Source organism: Acipenser ruthenus, chromosome 18 (genome assembly GCF_902713425.1).
Source record: "Acipenser ruthenus chromosome 18, fAciRut3.2 maternal haplotype, whole genome shotgun sequence".
In the NCBI taxonomy this organism is placed as follows: Eukaryota; Metazoa; Chordata; class Actinopteri; order Acipenseriformes; family Acipenseridae; genus Acipenser; species Acipenser ruthenus.
This window is the reverse complement of record NC_081206.1, coordinates 14,550,775-14,574,043: the sequence shown is the minus strand read 5'-3', so window position 1 is coordinate 14,574,043 and position 23,269 is coordinate 14,550,775. Positions and strand designations below refer to the sequence as shown.

General features: G+C 43.3%; 1 protein-coding gene across 5 annotated transcripts in view; it reads right to left on the bottom strand.

The window, feature by feature from the left end:
• Positions 1-299: 299 nt before the first annotated feature.
• The window catches only part of LOC117412380 (tau-tubulin kinase 2-like), a 62,067-nt gene continuing 39,097 nt past the window's right edge, over positions 300-23,269 (bottom strand). For 3 of the 5 annotated variants that reach the window (XM_034927743.2, XM_058991246.1, XM_058991245.1), the window contains 8 exons: positions 22,994-23,119; positions 19,267-19,424; positions 16,866-17,067; positions 13,255-13,469; positions 11,993-12,536; positions 6,816-7,082; positions 1,401-2,521; positions 300-815 (listed from right to left, as the gene is read on the bottom strand). In XM_034927743.2, the coding sequence (XP_034783634.2) occupies positions 368-815; positions 1,401-2,521; positions 6,816-7,082; positions 11,993-12,536; positions 13,255-13,469; positions 16,866-17,067; positions 19,267-19,424; positions 22,994-23,119 (3,081 nt within the window). In that variant the 3' untranslated portion in view covers positions 300-367. The remainder of the gene's footprint in view (positions 816-1,400; positions 2,522-6,815; positions 7,083-11,992; positions 12,537-13,254; positions 13,470-16,865; positions 17,068-19,266; positions 19,425-22,993; positions 23,120-23,269) is intronic. The other 2 variants (XM_034927744.2, XM_034927745.2) reach the window with 2 other exon arrangements.

Here is a 23,269-nt window from a genome sequence, read left to right as displayed (position 1 = left end):
ATCTCAGCTCTGCACCACAACATAAACATGGGGGGTCGTTCAAACCCTTTATCATGGATAGACCTACAGTGCAGGTGTCTTTGCTTTCATGGGATCTTTTTTCATAGTGTGATTGATTCTCCGTCAGTAGATCCAGGATAGAATACCACGGCAATTATTGGGAGGTCCAGGATAAAAAGGGTTAAATGACCCTCCTTTTACCCTCAGGGCACCATTCATTAAAGTTAGAATATAAAATATATTGATTGCGACAACCCCCCCACCTCCATCCCCATCCCCATCCCCATCCCCATCCCCATTCCCGAAATAATGTGCAATGTGACTGGCCGGTGAAGCAATAATACAGGACCCAGGCCTTCAGAAGTTACTATCTGCTGACTTTACTGGAGGCTTTGCTCTCCCTGCTGGAGCTCTTGCCGCGGGGGGCGTGGAAGGAGCCGGAGCGGGCCTGCCTGCCACAGCAGGTCTCCTGGGGGTAGGAGCGGCGGGGCGGGGGGGAGCCCGAGGAGCTGGGGGGGGAGCGGCTGCAGCCCAGGCCTCCGTTGCGGTGCTCCAGGCAGCTGCTGCGGCCGCCGCGAGACGGAGAGGAGCTGAGAGAGCGCTGCAGGGAAGCGCTGCGGGGGGAGGCACTGGTGCTCCGGTGGGGGGTGGATGGGCTGTTGGGAGGGATTTTGGTGTTGCGCTGGGAGCCGGGGCTCTTGGACTGTGTGGAGGCCCTGCTCTTGGGAGCGCTGCCATTCTGGATGATCTGAGCCAGGCAGGAGAACAGGTCCGAATCGGTGCTGCTGCTGCTCAGGATCCGGTATCGGCGCAACCTGCAAACAAACGTCAAAGAAGATGAAGACCTTCAATGCACACAAACACACACACTGCTATGACTCTCGCTACATATACACATAAATACACACTATACTAGGAACTTTGACCTGCTGCTGATTTCTGTTCATCTTAGCCTAAAAAATAAATAAATAAAACCTTTTAGACCTAAGCTGTAATGTTACTATTTAGAAAATACTTTATATCATATTAATGCAAATGATGATTTATGCAGAACACAATAGGATATTAGTGAAAGCAATTGAGTATGAGGAACACGCAAACAATATGAAGTATTACTTAAACTTTGATTCCAGATATTTATTTATGATTAAATATTAGAAAAAAAATCCTTGCCTTGTTAGGGGTCTTCCCAAATTATTACCAAAAACAAAATGTATCTCTATTACATATTTTTATGAAATATTAACTATTTAAAAGATTTCACTGAAAATGTTCACAATGTCACCACAGTGTATGGACTGGATTCTCCCATTGGGACAGTGAAGAATGCCAGGGATGCCTGCGAGGAGAGATGATATATCAGATTAGACATCAGAAATGGATTTGGAGGCGCCTCCTACCTGCCGTCGATGGAGGAGCGGCTGGGGGGTTTCCCAGGGGGCGGGTGCGGCAGGAATGGTGCAGCGCTGGGGATGAGCTGCTTGGCGATCGGGACAGACACTGGCCGGGGGATCTTGCTCTTGCGGGAGACGGGGCTGGTGGAGGGAGACACAGAGCCAGGCTCCTCCCCCTGCCTGCTTGACTGCAGCTCGGACTGGGAGCCCAGGCAGGACTCCTCGTCGGAGAGCGGAGCCCGATCGTCCTGGGAGCGCTCCGAGGCTGAGGACTGCTCCCCCAGCAGGGCTGCTGCCTGCCTCTTGTCTGGTGGAGGCTGCCAGGACTCGGTCTGATAAGCCTTCTTCTGCAGCAGCTTCTCTTTCGCAGAGATGGCCGTCAGCAAATCCAGAACAGGGTCCACCTCCGGCGCCAGCACAGGGATACGGCTTAGCCTTCTAACCGGATCCCTTCTGCCCTCAGTCACTGCCTCGTTCATGGTGGATATGTCTGGGGCTGTCTCTGCACCCTGGGCCCTGTTTTCCTTCCAGAGAATGTCCTCTGCTGGGGACTGGACCCTCTCCATATTCCCTAGGCTTCCATCGGGCCGAGCAATATGGAGAAAATGTGGTTCTGTGGATCTGTCTGGGTACCCGGAGTCACTCTCAGGGTCCATTAGCTCCTGGTAGGTGCTGTACTCCCCGATTTGGGGCATTGGGCTTTGCGAGCTGTCTGCAGGTGGGGAGACGTTTCCATTGGCGAAGGCGCTGGCAGAGTCGTGTGCTGGGATGAGGTATGGCACAGGGCAGGAAGTCTTTGGCCTCAGTTCATGGTCTCCCAGGGAATCAGTTGTGGGAACTTGATGGCCTTCAGAGGACTCGGGAGGGAGGGGAGTGGGCAGCGTCTCCCCCTCCTCTCCTGCTTCCTCTGGCCTTGCTTCCTCTGCTCCCTCGTCCTTCACCGCGCTCTGTCCCTCCGACTCTGCCCCTTGGAGTGCCGTCTCTCCAGGCCTTTCCTGCGGAGAGTCAAGCTTAGCTGTACTGTCCATCAGCTGGCAGTCCCCATCCCTCCTCTCCAGCAGGAGGCACTGTGGCGCACTCTCACTAGCAGACTGCATGGATTGCAAGGATGGTCGGGGGAAAGTGAGCTGTAAAATAAAAACATTAGAATGAATTTCAATTACATTCGCAGACCATGGGACTGAACAGCTGGGTACAATTGTCAGCACAGCCGGGTGCAGTCAGCTTTAAAATGAAAGCGCAGAAATCAGGAATTATTGAAGCTTGGACCAGAATTATTGAAGCTTGCTCCATTTACCCCCTGATCCTTTCATTTACAATCTTTTTTGTGTTTCTAGCAGTGCTTGCACATCACACCAGCTAATTCCTTGCTGTGAAAAAGCAATTTCTATTTCCCCCACATAACATCATACCCACTATCACAATGTTTTTTTTTTCTTTTTTTTACACACTGGCCCCTCTTACGGTTCTTCCAATTCTCTTTCTTCAAGTTGCTCATTGTTGACTATATCGGGTTGCTCTTTTTCATTTTCTACATTCACTGTCACTATTTTTCAACTGTGCGTGCAAGTGATCTAGTCTGCTAGCAGCGCAGTCAATCCTTATCGTTAAGGCACAGTAGCATCTGCAAGACGGGCGGATAGGGGTTGTTCAGATGGGCGGATAGGGGTTGTTCAGATGGGCGGCGACAGTCACTTAGCCAGGTGACCTGCCCAGCTGAAACGGCCTGGGGAGAACCCTGGAGTTTAGATAATTAAAACAGACCCATAGAAATGTTTGCCTACTTGACATGTGTTTATTTATAGAATGAGATGCTCTTGAGAATTCATTATAGTGTTTACAGTTGAAGTATAACTGCGCAAATATGCTTATACTTGGGTACTCGCTGTTTTGAGACACAATGCAGTTACTGCTTTGGTTTCCTATACAAGCCCATGCGCCTGTCCCTGAGTATACGCGCCCCCATGGTTGAAGATCAGTAAAGGGCATGGGGGCCGACATGTTATTAAATATGGTTTACTACAGACCAGCATAGTTGTGACAGTAGATACAAGACCATATTAAAGCCCTGCAATTGGATACAGATTACCACTCTGTGCTTTCTCTTCAACTCTTTTCTAAAATAGTTTCCAAGCCCACCTAGTATATAAGCACACTCCGCTGTGTGCTAGGATACAGTATAGATTAACTAACACAGAGGCAACACAGGGCACAATGGGGGACTGGGGGCCCTACAAATCCCCCACACTGCAGACACATCAGGGTTTAGTCCCCCTCCCAGCTCTGCTGCCTGCTCTTTTCAACTCTCCTCTCCTGAGAGGTGTAGTCCTGTAAAAATCCTTGTATAGAGAAAGGATTGGGAGACTTTCTTATTGCACAGTTCTCCAAAGCTCTATTTCCAGCTGCACCGGTACACTGGGCGCAATCATGGATTTCGACAGCAGACGGCGCTGTTGAAATGCACATCAGCTCAAGGCTCCCAGGGGATTACATGCACTATTGCAACACTGCAGGAAAGGGCAAATGAAGAATTAACATCCCACCCAGTAATTCTGCACTGGTAACAAATGAATAATATCTGGGGGATGGATTGCTCTTTCAAATCTGTAGTATGTATGTTCAGATCATTGTACAGAGTATGCCAAGGATACCAAGATATTTAGGCCCTGTCCACAGTATGCCTTTAAACCATATTAGTTGCATTTAAGCTGGCTTAAAAGTGCTAAATACGGTTTGCGTCCACACTACGCAGCATTTAATACCGTACTCGAGAACCGGACTGGAGACCACCTCAGGAGGTAGTCTCGAGTCCGGTTCTAATTAGATCGCATCAGGTAGTGCGGTTTATCAGAAGTGTGGACGCTGTAATACCAAACTACATTTTTTTGTGTATCCTCCAATATCCCAAAATGCTTTGTGGTATGTTTGGCGAAATACTCAGAGCAGGCGCCTGAAGGGCTTGCTATCAGTGTACACTCCGCACGAGATATTCATTTTTATGCTTCAAAAAATCTGTCAGGACATCTCTGTTAAACTAGTTGAATAACAAAAACACAACGATAAATTGAACAAATTACGTAATTTGTGAGCTCTGTTTGAAATAAAATTAAGAGGACCAGAATTAGGCTCCAGCAAGATATGAAGGTAAAAACAAAGATTGTTTTGTAATTAACAGCCTTTTCTGAGTTTAATTATAAAACAGAATCAGCTCAATTTGTTTAAAGGGACTTCACCTGATTAAAAATAAAACCTGAAAACTTCAAGCCCTACTTGTGTGTGTTCGGATTTACTTTTTCCACAATACTTGTTATATTTCTTTTTAGCAATATGGACCGCTGTTAATATGGGGCATTACACATTATTTTAAAATAAAATACAGTGCATGGTGGGATACAATCATATTAATTTCCACAGTTCGTGGCGCTGCTGGGAATTGTAACTGAACTATTCTAATGGTGTGCGGACGCTTTGAGCTGTGTTAATTAGAGCGGCTTCGAGTACGGTTCTCGAGATCGGTTATGTAGTGTGGACAGGGCCTAAGTGAAGTGGTTTGTTTGGCATTTATTCATCCATACTTCCTGGATGTAGTGTTTATGAAGATACGTTTACTGCTGGAAGTGTTTTCTGCTCAAATCACATCGTAAAAACCCTTTAGAGCAATGGTTCTCAATCTGTGATCTGCCCGCTCCCTTCAGACGCTCCATGGAAAGGTTACATAATTACGGAAAGGAAGCGACAGCATAGTTTATAGATCCCATTGCAAAACCAAAATGTGACACCTTAAAACAGGACGGAAATGGATACATTGAGAATATCCCAAAGTTAAAAAAAAAAAAAAAAAAAAAAAGGTGGGCGTTGTGTGCATTAACATACTGCTGTAGTTTGGTTTAACCAACAAAGCCCTATGTTAATGCAACACAACACACAAGCCCTGGAGTGTTATCCCGCTTATAAAATGGATACAATAAAAAAATGTTTTTGTTTTTATTTTTTTAAACAAACAATTTAATTTATATATCCTTCCGCTTTGGAGAAAAAACAGTCCCTCGAACAAGGTTCTATTTGTTGTAAACATTAAACTGGAGGTTTTCAACATTTCCATGGATTATAATTCATTCAAATGAATGAAGCCTCTGCTGGACTCAATCGCTCCATAAACAGAGCTGACATAACCCGCAATGTTAGCCTTGTTAGTGACCAAGCATTTAAAATGCCAATCATGTATTTTTGCTGAGAATGAAAAGATACAGAAAAGGAGGCAAAGACAAAGTTCACTATCCATGCATTACTACCACTGACCTGAAGAAGCCAATACAAAAATACATGATTGGCATTTTTAATGCTTGGTTACTAACACTGGCTATCATTGCGGAGCAACTAAGACCATCACGGAGGCTAACACAACAAAACTCAGTACTCTTGACTAGCCGAATTTTTTACTGAGCACAGAATTATCATAACAGGCCATTTACATTTTCAAGACAAACTCTTTTTAAATCGATTACCATTTCTTTGTTTAATCAAATTTATAAAAACACCAGCTGTCTAATTTTTATTTTCTTCGATTTAAGTCTTTCTACTTTAGATGATCGTTAGAAGGATCTGCACACCCATTGCAGAGACACTGAAAACATGGCAAAACACGGAGGAGTTTCAATGGCTTCTGGGATTTACTGTTCATTCACACTGTCTCCTCAAGTACCAGGACTTGGATACGAACTGAACATGGAGTATAGGTCAATTTTGTTTTCTCTGACTGCTACAGAAAGAATAACATTATAGAGGGCAGATTTACTGGAATTAGATGTGTTTTATGTAGTCATAGTAGAGCTTTCCTAATATTTTTGGAGCCCACTGTAAAATTCTTGTAGGTGTGTCTGGCCCCTTTTAAGGTGTAATAAATCAAAGCTTTAAAAAAACTAAAACATTTCCAGACGGTTTTCTAGACCTCACTACACATTGGGTGCACCCATTTATCCTGCAACACTATGTTTGTGGTGAAAGAACACTGTTTCCTCTCCCCATTCACTTTCTGTGTTCCAGGGAATAGGAGCCTCCCTTGACACCACACTCAATGGACTATATTCTCAAAGCTCTTTACTCCAAAGCAGAAACACACTCAATAAAGTAACCAAACCAGATCTAACCAATCAGACTTTTAACTTAGGAACTTGGAAGTAGTCTCAAGCTGTTTCTTGTTTGTTTCTTGTTTGATCATAGTGCTCAGGTCTGCTCCCTTTCCTCTGACACAGGAAGGAAGAGAGCTTATAGTGTTGAAGCAGGAAAAGCAAAACCGCTGTTCTACTTTAGAAGAGGTAAGAAAAACATTTTTTAAAGCCTTGATAACACCTTTTTAGCAAAAAAACAAAACAAACAAAAAAAAACAGCCAATCAGGGGAGCTCCCAGGGGGGTATATTCACCTGCTGTAGCTGAGCTCTAGAGATGCGAATGACAGAGGGGAGCTTGGCCGCGCCCGGCACAGTGGGCAGCTTCCTGTGCCCTGGGGACCGGGTGAGGACGGCAGTGCGGGAGGCCTGGATGTCGACGGAGTGGCTCTTGCGGAGGCTGGGTGCTTTCTTGTGCAGAGGGTCCGAGAGAGTGGAGAGGAAGGCTAGAGGACTCGGGGAGCGAAGGAGGGGGCTTGAGATCCGGCTGTACTCGGGAAGAGGAGGATGAGAGGCGGGGAGCTGCGATGGGAACAGGTATGAGAAATGGATCAGAACTGCACAGTTACTAGTTTGGAATATCTGAACTTCTTAAAAGGGGAAATGAATCACGAGTGGGCACCAAATTAACAGTATTTGAACTTTACTTACCGAAATATCTTTTTCAAGAAAACTGATATTCTACTGTCTACCGGTGTTGTACACTGGGAGATTCTGTTTGAGTTACATCTTGTCCAGGACTACAATCCAATAATTTGCTGTGCAGGGAGACACATTTGTAAAGAAACGAGCATATCCTTATAAATGTACTATGCCTTTACCATAGTTTACCCTGGTTTGCCATGTTTATTATTATGCTTTACCATACCTCGTTATTCTTTACAATGCATACCTATGGTTTACCATGCTTTCACTGGCATGGAGCTTAGAAAGAACCCAGACGGAGACTAGAAAGGATTAAACTAGGCGTGGGGGGGAGACCCAAAATCAGGTTCTAGTTAGGGCTAAAGGTGTCACATAGAATAAAAAATGAAAATGCTTGTGTCTAAATGCCAGAAGCATCAGAAATAGATTGTTAGAAAAGGAAGCTTAGTCCTAAAGATTTTCAGAAGAATTTCACATGCAGGGGATAAACTATTCCAAAAAGCTAGACTGGATAAAAGAGGAGGAGGTGTAGCTTTATATGTTAGGGATGGGCTAGATGTAAAGAAACATTGACTTATCACAGACTATTAACCAAAGCGAGATAAAAGCACTAAAGTATTTTCTATTGGAAATAAGCCATTCCAGGTTTTACTACAAGCTTGATTAGCCACATTGTGGAGGTAACAAGCTCAGGTGTGTTCTATTAAACTCATAGCAAAACCAGGAATGGATGAAACTGCTATGCAATGGGAGTCTTATTTCCATCCCTGCCCAGGTCAGAATAGAAACGATAGCAAATTATTATATGAAGCAATTAGAAATGCATGAAGGGGCAAGAATGCTGTAGTCCTGGGTGATTTCAATTTTCCCAGTATAAACTGGGAAAACATGTGGCATGTAGTACAGTAGAAACTGAAGTGACTGATGCAGTAAATGACTGCTTCCTGACCCAATGTGTCAAAAAACAGACAGATCAATGTTAGACCTGGTGTTCACAAACACCCAGGACATGCTGCGTGATACAGAAGAAGTAGAACCGTTGAGGTCAAGGGACTAAGGCCCTGTCCACACTATGCATTTAAACCATATTAGTTTCTTTTAAACCGGTTTAAAAGTGCTAAGTGTGGTGAGCATCTCCACTACAGAGAGTTTAATACAGGACTAGAACCGGACTCGAGAACAGCTCAAGAAGTAGTCTCCAGTCTGGTTCTAAGTTAGATCACATCAGGTAGTGTGGTTTGTCAGAAGTGTGGACGGTAGAATACCAAACAACATTTTTTGTGTATCCTCCAATATCCCAAAATGCTCTTTGATTGGCGCATGGACATTGCAAATAGAATAGGTACAGGCGCCTGAAGGACTTGCTATATGTGTACACTCTTACTGGGTAGTCTATGGTGACAAGAAAATCTGTCAGGAAATCTCTGTTAAACTACTGTGGAAAATAACAAAAGCACAACGATAAATTAGGCGACTGCAAGAATGAAATGCGAGTTGAAAGTAGATCGTGATGAGCAATTAACGTCGGAAATAAAAATAAGAATAAGCGAAACAGATTCAGGCTCAGTCAAGATATGAAGGTAAAGACAAGTGACATTGTTTTGTAACAGCTTTGTTGAGTTTAATCAAGAAACAGATACTTGTGTGAAATAATGTATTCCAGATCATGTGTTTTTTTTAAGAGTATATTTTCTTTTTGTGTGGGGATTGAAACATATGCACATTCCGAAAGATGCTACAAAGCTGATGATTATGTGCACTATTCATATGTAAAACATTTTGGAATAAATTACTTCCAGTCATTATGAAGTATGATATATATTTGTATTAATTTCTTCTTTTTCATACAAAATCTATATTTTTCAGAGCAGCCATAAAGTTAATGAAGGCATGTTCCACATCAGTTTGCACAGCTGTATTTTTTATTGTTTAAAACACAGAACATTGTTTGGAAGAAATGTTTTTCTCTCTCACTCGCTCCCTCACCACTTGCTGTTCCCTTTTTATATGGGATCGACAGCGCCTGCGTTTCAGATAAACCTCCCCTTACTAGTTTGAGACCTAAGTCACTTCCTCTGCACCATCATCACAATCTCAAAGCTAACATGTAAAATGAGGACACACCCCGAAGGTTATGCCGATCCCTGGCACTAACGCAGACGGAAAAGGACGGGGCAAAGCATGCCACCAAAACTGCATTACAGGGCAAAGGCAGTTTGCTCCTGTTTGCGCCGTGTTTTTTCATCAAAATCAGGGGCAAACGGGTTTTGTCCTTGTGTTACAGGTTAGCCCTGTCATCAATATCGGGCCCTGAGTGTTTGACAACTGCCATGTTCAGCTGAAGAATGATGCTAATTTAAAAATCAACATTAAAACTGAAATATAACGAAGAAAATAATTCAATTGGAAGCTTGAATACCAAACTGTTCATTGACAATGGCATAAAAGGCTTGGCAGCACTCAAAACACACAAATAACTTAGTAACCCAGACTATAGTAATTCATGCACAAGAGCTTGCACACTATTTCCAAGCAGACTACATAGGCTACTGGGAATACCAGCATCAGCTAAATGCCACAGTATAGCCAGGATTCCAGCTGGGATGCACAGTGCTCAATTCATTCTGCTAGGTGTGCAGTGTCAGCGGGCTTCATCGGAATTGGGTTTATATTTTTAGAGTTATTGGTATAAAAAGGTCTGCCCTGTTTTTTCCCCTTCGATATATATTTTTAAATACAAACCATTTTCATGCTCACATATACATATTGTATTTGTTGCAGATCCAGTGTTCTATGCTCTGTATAAATCTTGTATTCAGTATAAGGAGGATCATCAAGTGAAAAATATCACCAGCGAGCAGTCAACATAACCAGACATGTAGGACTGCAAAATATGATGCGCAAATACTGAAACCAGAAACCCTCTACAAGCCAATACCCTAACCCTAATCACCACGTGCATTCCTTTACATTCTGCCATTAAATAAATATGCATGTGCTAAAACAGGTCTAACCAGATACAGTATGTTAGTAACATACATCTCTTACGAGGAATACAAATATCAGATTACAGCTTCCACGATATATATCCAAAACACTGAATCTCTTAATAAATGTATAACGGAAGTATGAAAATATAGTGTTAATATAGGTTAAACGTTATCCGAATGTTAAACGCTTAGAATTCTAAATACTATCAGAAATATACATGTGAAAAATAGCTGAAGTTTTTATACAATAGTAACTATAGAGCATCAGGTTATGTATTTAATATTCAGTATTCCTTCATACTCTGTACCTTACACACATCAGTGTTGTACACATGTAGTCTTGACCCACATTAACACTGTGGTCATGTATTTTAAACTCTTGTAGTGCTTCTTGTAATGGGTTATTGGAGCGGTTACAAACATTCCCAATGTGTAAAGAGTTTAAGCGTTAGAAAATGAAAGGGAATAGAACGCCCCTAGACATAACAAAGCTTCAAATACTTCAGGTAGATTGTTTAGCAGTTCCTACTTCATTTCTTGCAAGTTTGTATAACATTATCACTGTGTTTTCCTTTTGCAAATGAACTGCAGTAAACTGTTGTAAATACACAATAGCTTTGCAAAAACACGTATACTACCCTTACAAGCTGCTCATTACTGTAACTGATCTAAAAAATCATTTGAAAAAAGGAAAAAGCAGACATGATAACGCCAGATAAAGTCCTATTGATCCCCCAGACTCATTTACCCGTGACTCCATTCGGCCTCTCAGGCAGTGAGTCAGCCGGGTCCCTGCAGGACAGAAGTGCTGACTGAAGCACACTCTCACTTTCACACCATCCCCACAGGGCTACGAGATCAACACTGTGGATCTCTGTATTTGCATCTACTCAAGAGTTCAGGACGGCATGGAAGCAGGCTGACCCATTCTCCTCCTCCCTCACTGAACTAACCTGGAGGCCACTATTAAAACATTCACTATTAATAGTGATGGCAGAGGCGGACTAGTCCTGTTTGAATACTTGTTAAAAATCCAAATCAATATTTTATTATCTGTTAGCTTTTCAACAAGTAATTAAACCACCACAAAAGTTTCAACTATTCAATTAAAGAGACTGAGAAAGACTTCTCGTCCAAACATTTGTCACTGAATTTATTAAGTTTCTTTTCGCATTTCTAAATTTAGTACCTCTGGGTGTTTAATTTGGATTATAAAACAAGCACATTGTTCTTGTACACCTGTGAATTACTTCCTTGTCTTTGGGCAGCACTCACCAGCTGTTCTGTGAATGGAACACACAAACACATGCCCATTACTTTCTTCATAGAAATCAGATCATTGTTGAAAGTGCCAGCACCTGGAGGATAATTCCTGTGAATGTATTACTATTTACTGTTCAGGAGCATGAAAGAATTGAAGAGCAGGACGTGTTTGAATTTGTGCAGGGCACCTCATGTGCAGGCTGTTTAATTGACACAAATGTGGTTTTGTAGTCATCTTTAACCGGTGGCTTCTCAACAGAGTTTGCCCTTTATTCTTGTAATTCAACACGTTCTCAAACAAATGTCAAGATGTTTTAAGTAAGTGCAAAGACAAAGGGGAATAAGGCATCAGTATAAACCTAGCAAGAAACTACCTGATTGCAGGAAGCAGTTAAATGAACATTCTAAACATCATTGTATTTTGAATTTTGGCTAAGAATTGAAAAATCATTATAGGAGTGAATGTAAAATCTGTGCAGCCCTACTTATCCCACCTTTCTAATCTTAACCCCCCCTCTCCCAGCCCCTGCTTACCTGTGTCAGGGCTCCCTCTGCCAGGGCCTCTGCAGGGCTAGTGGGGGTGATGGGTGGAAGCTGGCCTCCCATGCTCAGCTCCAGACGGTCAGTCCTGAGCCCAAGTGCAGGCACCACGTGGCCCTTCCCCTCGGCGCTCTCCTGCCCTGATCCGGGGGCATTGCCAGGCTGCTCTGTGGACGGGGACTCCTCTGCCAGCTGCAGCACCTCTGGCTCCTCGTCTGAGGGGCTACTGGTTACTTTGGTTCCCTGTATAGAGGCCCGGAAGTCCTGAAGGTCATGATCCCGGTCCACTAGCACCCACTCCCGGGAGTCCACGTCTTGCCGGCCAGAGCTCAGGTTGAGGGCCACAAAGCCACTGCTGGCCGCTCCTTCGCCCTGCTCCTGGGACACAGGGGAGCAAAGCTTGGAGCCTTCAGGCAGGAGCTCCTCGTCGTAGTGCCACATCCCGTCCGAGCGGCCTGTGCCTGTGGCTCCACCCTGCTGGGGAAGAGGTGTCACTGCTGCCTCCTTATCCAGGGCTTCTTTTGGCTTCACAGAACTGCTAACACAGGAGAAAGGAAAAGTGAGTCAGAGGAAGAGAGGGAGGGGGTCGTTGGAGATGACAGTAATAACTGAGCAGATGGGGAATGCTGTAGATTAACTTTTGCACAGTAATTTTGCAGTTTTTCCATGGGGTTTTTCCATGGTTATACTATGCATTTATCACAGTTTACCATGGTTTGCCAATTTTTTTTAATATGCTTTTCCATTCCGCTCAGAGTTTTACAATGCTTAACTACATTATGCTGTAAACTTTTACTATGGGAAACTTTTTGTGAGGGAGCTGTGTGTGGGGAGCTGTGTGTGCGAGGGAGCTGTGTGTGCGAGGGAGCTGTGTGTGAGGGGACTTTGTGAGGGGGAGCTGTGTAGGGGGAGCTGTGTTTGACGATGTGTGTGGGGGGACGATGTGTGTGGGGGGGAGCTGTGTGTGAGGGGGGAGCTGTGTGTGAGGGGGGAGCTGTGTGTGAGGGAGGAGCTGTGGGTGAGGGGGGAGCTGTGTGTCAGGGGGCTGTGTGTCAGGGGGAGCTGTGTGTGAGGGGGGAGCTGTGTGTCAGGGGGGAGCTGTGGGTGAGGGGGGAGCTGTGGATGAGGGGGGAGCTGTGTGCGACGGGGGAGCTGTGTGTCAGGGGGCTGTGTGTCAGGGGGGAGCTGTGTGTCAGGGGGAGCTGTGTGTGGGGGCTGTGTCAGGAGCTCTGTATGGGGAGCTGTGAGGAACGCACCATGCCTCCAGGAAGCGCTCTGTGCTGGGCTTGGGCTCCAGGGTGAGCCTCCTCTCCAGCTCGAAGCTGTGGATGGAGCGCAGCTTCCTCAGCAGGGGGGCTTCCCGGTCTGACTGCACGGTCTCCGAGCGCACCCGGACAGGAGAGCCCATGCTGGGCCCCGCATGTGGACTGTTGTTCCCCTGGTTCTGACTGTGCTCCTCCTCTGTGGCAGCCTGGGTTGAAAAGACAGCAGAGAAGAAAAGCAATGTTAGGGAAAGGTGCGGGACTGGCAGCCCTGAAGCCCCTTGTCTGTCTATCCAGAGGAAGCTGTGAAAGGAAGGAAGCTGTCTGTCTGAAGCTATAAACAGGTGACAAAGAATATTACTAGGCATGTCTGACATTGTATAATCCAAAAAGGACAGGATGCTGCTAATTATACAGCAAGTGCTGAAAAATAGTTATTTGAATAACTTTTCATATCCTATGCTACAGAGGGCGTAACTTTGTTTATTTATGTGTAATATGCAACAATAAATATACAGCTTTTACACCGAGGCAGCCGTCTGACCCAAATTCTCCACTCAGTCACGCTGTACATTCGAAGGAGGCAGACGCACTCTTGTCCCTTCTGTAGTTATAATTAGCACGTTATTAGCCAATCATATTCTTCCATTTCTTCTGATGGCTTGCATGGAACGCTGAGTAAAGCCGTCTAAACAATAGCCAAGTGTCACATGCCTCCTCTCCCCTTTTGCCTGTTTTAGCCAATCATCGACTGTGTGCCCACATCGATGACCTCGGTTTGCTAATACTGACGAGAGTGAAAGGAACGAAGCGTGGTTTAGAAGGACGTAGCGAATGCCTCTAGATGAATTAATTTACATTGTAATACAGATTACAATAATTATAATTAAGAGTACTGTTTCTGTTTGTTTCTTCAAATTGTGATGTACCTTGCTCCGGAATTAATGTTTGGCTGAATTGCTTCCTTTTTATTAAATAGATATGTTTCATATGTACAAAACGGTATATCATTATTTTGTTGGTCATTTATTAAGTTTAGCAAATTAAGTCAATAGGACGTGCCTTTCTCCTGCCTTTGTTTAGAAAATATTTTATGCAAATGCTATATTAACATTGTATGCAGTACATTTTTAAACATACGCTGGCAGTGTGTAACAGTTACGTTTATTAGAATAAACTATGATGGGCTACTGTTTTCTTTTCTCTGCTGGCTTGTGGAGAAAATACATTTAATAGCCTTGAATTGGGGTAAAAGGAAGATATGAAAAGTGTTGTCACTCAGAATACAAGAATATGATTATTTGGCAGCTGGGAGTTTAAGGGGACCCCAAGCCTTCTGCCTTATTTCTGCTTCCCCATAGTGTGCCCGCCACTGTGTAAATTTCGGATATAGTGGCGCTCGGGTGCATTCCACACACTGTCATTCCTGTAATGAGTTTGTTGCATCACACGCTCCAATGGAAAACACGCACTGTTGTATCGACCTCAGTATGGGGTTTTAACAATACATTCCTCTGCATACGAGACACAGCAACAAACACGCTCCCTTCCTTTCCTTCGGGGGCTCCTTCTCGTTTGTAGTATAACACTAACCAAGAACCCTCCATGAATGTCATAAAGAATCCTCTGTATACTAGCATTATGGAGGCACATTATGAAAAACACTGTGAACCATTTGTATAGCTTAATTAGTTTGTTTGAGTATTAGTGAAGATCCTGCAGGAAGTTATGGAGGAAAGGATGAAATGTGGTTCTTATTAGGGGAGAGTCGGTATACTGGTTTTGTTCCTGTTATTCTACACCGCAATTATTGTAATTACAGCATAGAATGGTTAAGGCTATATTCGTGTACCTGTAAACAAAGGAAAAAGCCATTTTCATACAAACAATTTTTTATTACCTGTCCTGTATAAAACAAGACTCCTTACTGCTCAGTTTTCTCATCAAGACTCGGTACTGCTCAGCTTTCTCATCAAGACTCTGTGCTGTTCAGCTTTCTCATCAAGACTCAGTACTGCTCAGCTTTCTCATCAAGACTCTGTACTGCTCAGCTTTCTCATCAAGACTCGGTACTGTTCAGCTTTCTCATCAAGACTCGGTACTGCTCAGCTTTCTCATCAAGACTCGGTACTGCTCAGCTTTCTCATCAAGACTCGGTACTGCACAGCTTTCTCATCAAGACTCGGTACTGTTCAGCTTTCTCATCAAGACTCAGTGCTGTTCAGCTTTCTCATCAAGACTCGGTGCTGTTCAGCTTTCTCATCAAGACTCGGTGCTGCGCAGCTTTCTCATCAAGACTCGGTACTGCGCAGCTTTCTCATCAAGACTCGGTACTGCGCAGCTTTCTCATCAAGACTCGGTACTGCGCAGCTTTCTCATCAAGACTCGGTACTGCGCAGCTTTCTCATCAAGACACTGGAACATTCCATCCACTTCTACCTTACTGTCAATCACCTTTGCAAAGTGTCTGAGGAATGTCTTTTTGTGAACTGATACTGTATATTTTGATCATGGTTTTGAAGGAAACCGTCAATACAAGTTTCAGTGTCTCAATTAATATTAGCAGAGACAAGTGACTGCAGAGGGATAGCCTCCTTATTCTCAAAGCAGTTTTGTTATTTAAGTTATTTACAGCATTTAAACTTCATTAGGTACGTGAAGAAATCTTTTTTTGTACAAACTCTGTGTGTAATAATCATCAGTAACAACACTGGAAGCTTACTTGTGAAATGTAGACATAACTCCAATAACATACGTTTTCATTTTAAAATACATTTTTAATGGTGTTGCTATAGGCATTTTTGTTTATGCCGTACCAAAAATAACCAACTCACCTGTGCTCTTAAATAATAACCTGCATGAGTAAACGTTTGTATTTTAAGCAATACGGCCGATCATTTCCTAATTCTGTTTACCATCAGCTGAACAAAGCTTTCTTTCTTTCTTTCTTTCTTTCTTTCTTTCTTTCTTTCTTTATTTATTTATTTATTTATTTATTTATTCATTTATTCATTCATTCATTCATTCATTCATTCATTCATTCATTCATTCTGTACTTTAGAATTTTTCAAATAAACAAACCCATCACATTGTCTTGAGCAAAACACATCTCTTAATAATAGAATAATGCATACTGTGGCAGTATAACATACATTTACATTTGTAAGCCTTCGTACTTGCATGATGCACTGTATACCCTGACATTAAGTATTCCATGTATTTGTGGATGGTTATCATACTGTGCACATTGTATTCCAGCAGTAGTAGCAGCAGTACTTGTAATTGAAGTCATCAGTGCAAGCACATTTCAATTCCTCAACAAAATCTTTTCAGTAAGTGCAGTGTTTATGTTACCTACAGCAGTGCGAGAAATACCCTTTTCCTGCCTGTTGGAATCAAACATGTTTCTCTGAGGTTCAAAAAGGAGGGCTGAATAAGGCACAAGCCGAGACGTCTGTTAACTTGACTTCCTATAAGCTTCTGATTGACCTTGTTGAAGTTATAGATGAAGTACCCTGATGGCTTCTGTTAAATCCAGCAGTGTTAACTTCCTGCTATACCCAGACCCCCTCATTCCTGTGCGCCTGCAGGGCGAGTCCCCCTACCTTCCAGACGGGGGCTCTGATGCGGTTGCGGTTGCGGTCCAGCTCCTCCCACACGTCTGACTCCTGGTTCCGGAGCTGGTGTCCTGGCGAGCCCGGCAGTCTCTCTGGACAGTTCTCCCCGTCGCTCAGCTGCTCGTCCTGCAGCACCTCGTCAGTGTTCTCCCTTAGCAGGTCTCCAGGCATCAGGGAGGCATTGGCCATCCTGCAGTCAAACACCAGCACACACATTCACATGTAGGCTCATACATTCATACAGAGAACATCTAACAGGGTGCTGTACCATATAATATCCACTCCAGGAGAGGCTTTGCTGATTAACCAGGTATACACTTAGAATTATAAATAGCTTTGGGAGTCTGCCATGACCCCATACAAAAAGCCATTACTAAAGTATTGTTGAAATACATCAAGGAAGTACAGTTGAATTTTTCAAGTATAAACCAGAAATACATGAAAAATCTACTTTTTGTATTATTCTAAATAGAAACTCTACAAAATCCTGAGTGCAATGCATTATAGCCAGGACATATTGGTCTTGTCCATTCTCTAAAGAAGCGGGAAGCAATTATTGACCTAATTATTGACTATTTGATTACAAAGGCATGCTTGAGATGTACCTGTTTGATAGGGCAGGTATATATTAAACACATAAAAAGAACAGTCTGTCTGTTTGTTACATGATTGCTTCTCCCCTGAATCCTTTCTGTAACCTCAGTTTCAGAACCATTGTGTTAGTCTACTCAGGTCAGGATACTGGGCTAATAGAAATGGAATGGAGTACTGGGTCTAGCCTGGGTGGTATCTGTGTGTCTGTGAAAGAGTGTGTGTGAGTGTCAGTTTGTCTGTGAGAGTGTGTGTATGTGTGTCAGTGTATGTGTCAGTGTCAGTGTGTCTGTGCGAGTGTGTATGTGTCAGTGTCTGTGTCAGTGTGTGTGTGTGTGTGTGTGTGTGTGTGTGTGTCAGTGTGTCTGTGAGAGTGTGTGTGTGTGTCAGTGTATGTGTGTGTGTCAGTGTGTCTGTGAGAGTGTGTGTGTGTGTCAGTGTGTCTGAGAGTGTGTGTGTCTGTGCGAGTGTGTGTGTGTCGGTGTGTCTGTACGAATGTGTGTGTGTCAGTGCAAGTGTGTGTGTCAGTGTGTCTGTGCGAGTGTGTGTGTGTCAGTGTGTGTGTGTGTCAGTGTGTCTGTGAGAGTGTGTGTGTGTGTCAGTGTGTCTGTGAGAGTGTGTGTGTCTGTGCGAGTGTGTGTGTGTGTCAGTGTCTGTGTCAGTGTCAGTGTGTCTGTGCGAGTGTCAGTGTGTCAGTGCGAGTGTGTGTGTCAGTGTGTCTGTGCGAGTGTGTGTGTCAGTGCGAGTGTGTGTGTGTCAGTGTGTCTGTGAGAGTGTGTGTGTGTCAGTGCGAGTGTGTGTGTGTCAGTGTGTCTGTGAGAGTGTGAATGTGTCAGTGTGTCTGTGCGAGTGTGTGTGTCAGTGCGTCTGTGCAAGTGTGTGTGTCAGTGCGAGTGTGTGTGTGTCGGTGTGTCTGTGCGAGTGTGTGTGTCAGTGTGTCTGTGCGAGTGTGTCTGTGAGAGTGTGTGTGTGTCAGTGCGAGTGTGTGTGTGTGTCAGCGTGTGTGAGAGTGTGTGTGTGTCTGTGTGAGTGTGTGTGTCTGTGCGAGTGTGTGTGTGTCGGTGTGTCTGTACGAGTGTGTGTGTGTCAGTGCAAGTGTGTGTGTCAGTGTGTCTGTGCGAGTGTGTGTGTGTCAGTGTGTCTGTGAGAGTGTGTGTGTCTGTGCGAGTGTGTGTGTGTGTCAGTGTCTGTGTCAGTGTCAGTGTGTCTGTGCGAGTGTGTCAGTGTGTCTGTGCGAGTGTGTGTCAGTGCGAGTGTGTGTGTCAGTGTGTCTGTGAGAGTGTGTGTGTGTCAGTGCGAGTGTGTGTGTGTCAGTGTGTCTGTGAGAGTGTGAATGTGTCAGTGTGTCTGTGCAAGTGTGTGTGTCAGTGCGTCTGTGCAAGTGTGTGTGTCTGTGCGAGTGTGTGTGTGTCGGTGTGTCTGTGCGAGTGTGTGTGTGTCAGTGTGTGTGTGTCAGTGTGTGTGTGCGAGTGTGTCTGTGAGAGTGTGTGTGTGTCAGTGCGAGTGTGTGTGTGTGTCGGTGTGTCTGTACGAGTGTGTGTGTGTCAGTGCAAGTGTGTGTGTCAGTGTGTCTGTGCGAGTGTGTGTGTGTCAGTGTGTCTGTGTGTCAGTGTGTCTGTGAGAGTGTGTGTGTGTCTGTGCGAGTCTGTGTGTGTCAGTGCGAGTGTGTGTGTGTCAGTGTGTCAGTGCGAGTGTGTGTGTGTCAGTGTGTCTGTGAGAGTGCGTGTGTCAGTGAGAGTGTGTGTGTGTCAGTGTGTCTGTGTCAGTGTCTCTACACAGTTCTGGATGCGGTACCTACCCCAGTGCTGCGGGGGTTTGTCTGGTGTGGAGCTGGGGGGTGTTGGAGGTGACACTGATGGTCAGTGTGCCGTCAGTCCCGGTCCTCTCCCAGTCGTAAGGGTCATTCTCCACCACGCTGAAGGTCTTCATGCTGTTTTCAAACACCGACATCAGCAACTACACAGACAGAGACAGCAAAAACATTACAATACTAAACACTTTGATAGCTGTGTTAATGGAAACCACTTCCAGGACCTGTATACATTTAGAAACAGAATCAAACTAAAACATATTGTGAGATTATAGCAATGCTCTGATCCCGAATACTGTTTGGAAGGGGGGGCAGTTAAATATGCCAGCAGACCTGCCACTTGAACAGCGCGTCAATGAGTACAGTCAATTCTCAAGAACACGAATTTCAAGGGACCAAATACAACGATATTCCTATTATCAGGAGTCTAAGCCAAATGCATCCTGTCAGTTATTATTGAAGTTACAGTAACACTGAAAGCAAATTTCAATTACAGAACAATGAAAAGTACTAAAAGTATTGAGAATGTTACTGAAAATAAAGTGAACATTAAAAAAGTATACATTGCAAATTCACTACACGAATCTGAATTCTGATCAAGGGCATTTTTAAACCAACCACAAAAGGCATCCTCAACATCAGGCATTTCCCAATATCCTTTACACTCAGCTGTTCGAATTAGCGCATTTCATTTCATTCAAAATTTTCTTCCCTGGGAGGACTCCAATATAATTTGCACTAACAAGAAATGTGTGAATTTGTATTATAAGTAGGGCTTCTGTTTTTATGAATTCCATTTTTCCAGTGCTTATTTTTAGCTATTTTTGAGTTTTATAAAAATCATTTTTCCGGGGCTTTATTATATAATGTATGAAATTATAGTTTTCGGTTACTTTCCAAAATTCTTGGCCGTTTTTTTCTGTCACAATATGTATAGTAACTAGACAGTACTTGCACACTTCAATTGTACCTTCTTTTCTTTGCTGTCTTCCACAACAAAATCCTTATGGTCACGGGCACATTCTTCTGGGGTTTTTGTGTGTTTAGGCATTTCTTTACATTTCACCACAATTTGCAATTCTGTTTTAAATTCCACGAACATGTGAATACTCTATCTCAAACTGTAATATAGCTTTAAATCTCGTGAGCAAGAACAATCCTCAGTTTCTTGTACTCCCATTTTAAATCTCGCAAGCGTGTTACAATCCTCCAATAGATATGTAGGAATTTGCTGCCACTCAGTAGTTGGGGGTGGGTTTAAAGTATTCAGAACGAAGAAATGTTAGATACAAGTCAGGAAGGAGGGACATTGCCCAGCTGCATTGGGAAGGTTTTTTGTAGGTTATTTTATTTAGCTTTTTCACTGGGAAAAGGGTCAAGTCAATGTAACCATTTCTATTGCTTTTTGGTGGTTATTGGCTATACACCGATTTAATTTTAGTTTTATTGGTTTATAGCGGTGTGACAGAGAGCGAATGAATCCTAGTCAACAATCTCCCTCCCGACCTGTGAGGGCGCTGTGTAACAAGAACAATTTGCCCCGGACCGGATGGCTTTGCAGCTCATTCCAGGGTCAGTCGGAAGCCGGCCATCCATGAAGGGGGCGGAGCCATAATACCAGAAGTCATCGCCTTAATACGTTAAACGATGTGTCAGTCACAGATTGGAGGAGATGTGATTAAACTCGCTACCGAAGAGGGCAGGACTGAAGGTACATCAAGGGGTATGGCAAAGCAATCTGTTCCTCTGTTATGGTTACGGAAATGACCTGGAGGCGTGAAAAGGAAACCGTGAGTGTTTTGCATTGTATCTGTCTGTCGAATCACTGTCACCTTTGTAACAGAAGACTGAAATCCGGATGCTGTTGCTAATCAGCCAGCATCAAATCCGGACTACACTGCACTACTGTTTCACTGTCGCTGTATAATTCACCACTTGCACCAAGGAGCACTCCCTATTGGACTTGTGATCGTGTGTGTTTAAAAGTGTGTCTCTTTATTGTTATTATTATTTCGGGACTGAACACCACAGTTTTACTGACTTTACACATAGTTGTATATAGTCAGTGTTATTATTTAAAGCAATTGATTTAGCTTCATTTTCACCACTTGAACTGTTGTTGAACTGTTGTTTCTAATCACTGCATCACCGCTACACCTGTGCACTACAAACCACTTTGCCACAATCGGTTAAAACCGAAAATCAGAAGCCCTAATTATAAGATGTAATTTACAATAATAAGCAACTGCTAAATTTGGCCAGGGTCGTGTAGAAAAATCATAGTATCAAGAAATGTGTCTAATCTGAGTTTGTTTTATGGAGAATTGACTGTAATTGTGTAAGTTAACATTATTATTTCAATTCTACAAGATAATGAAAGCCAATGGCTTTTCCACCCAGACACAAAGGAATTCAGCTGGGACTGACACACTAGCATTGCTGCAGCAGCTACAGCACTTCATTCCTGTCTCTCCCAGCTGCTGGTCAAGGGAAGCAGACTAGAACAGCTGAATGCTGAACTTCACATGCAGCCAAATCAGAAAGACTGTGGCTTTATCATTTGTTTTGAGGGGGTGTACAGACACAGGCTATGACTGATCTGAGCTGTTTTTCCACTGCAAAGATCTCAATGTTCTCCCATCTTCTCAATTGACTCAGAACCCAAATGGGAGAATTTCACTTGAGCGAAATGCAGGTACAGTGAGACAGTGAAGATGATAATTTATGGGATTTAATGGTCAATTATTACAAAATCGTTTACTTTATCAACGTATGTATCCATGTAATGACAATTGGCAGAGTTACAAAACTGCACAAAGATCAATGATTTCTTTTTTTATGAAACAGAACCAGTTTCCAGGTCTGTGTCTGTTCTGTTCTGTTCCTTAAGGAAGCAGTGTGTGATAATATATGTATTTTATTATATTACCATAAACAAATTCCTTATGGATAACCCTTATGCTAGTGAGAGACAAAGAGAGAAAACAATTATACAATCATGTGTGCGTTTCAGGCAACCCGTTTTGAATTGGGTCAATCTCTCAAATATATTTCAAATTGTTTGTACAGTATGTACATTTTAACAAATGCAGTGGTTGGTATAGGTTATGTTTAGGGCTGTATTCTTTTCATGGTAAATGCTAAATTGTTCAATATTTCATTTTCAATGTCCACCTTTTAAAGACATTGTATGTTCACCATAAGTGAATTATCAAACAAAATAAAAACATAAAAAATATATAAAAATAACACCCGTGAACTGTCCCCTTCTTGTACTGGACAGAGCAATCTTTAGCAGAAATATCTTTGATGCAGCTCTTGTCTTTTTTGTTGAAGACATTGTAAAGAAATCGCACAGCTCTATGCAGTGTGTTCAAACTAAACTGGCTGCCAGGTTCCTAAACGCAGGCAAACATTTGCTGTATTAATTTTTAAATGATAAAAATATGTATATCTACACTATTCTTTCAGAAATGGGACTTTTCACGGGGAACTACATATTAGACAGCAATAGGTACATTTACAGGAAAACGTAAAATCTGTGATAACCATGAAAGAAATACAGCCTAAATCATGTCACTGTTTTGAGAATAATCTTCAATATAGTTTATACTGCAGTCCTGACAATAGCATAGACAGAGAGGAGCTTCTCTGTGAGCAAAAGATCATTGCACTCAAAATGGTGGATACCAGTTCAGATCTCATGTGGTTTTACCGTGTAGTCGGGCTTTGTGAAGTAGTCCAAGTTGAGGATGTGATCGAGGAAGATGGTGAATTCAGGAGGAAGGTGCTTCAGCATAAGCCGGTGGTCGTAGGTGTCCTTCAGCTTCCCCACTTGCTCCTGGGCGAGGGGGAGGGTGTGGGGGAAGTAGGGTGGAAAGAAAGTGTTATCAAACAGCTCTCAGGGAGATCCTTTAAGGTCAGCTCCACCAACCCCAAACACCATTGACTTCAACCCATAGTTGGGACCAGCTACTATAACAGTCTCCCA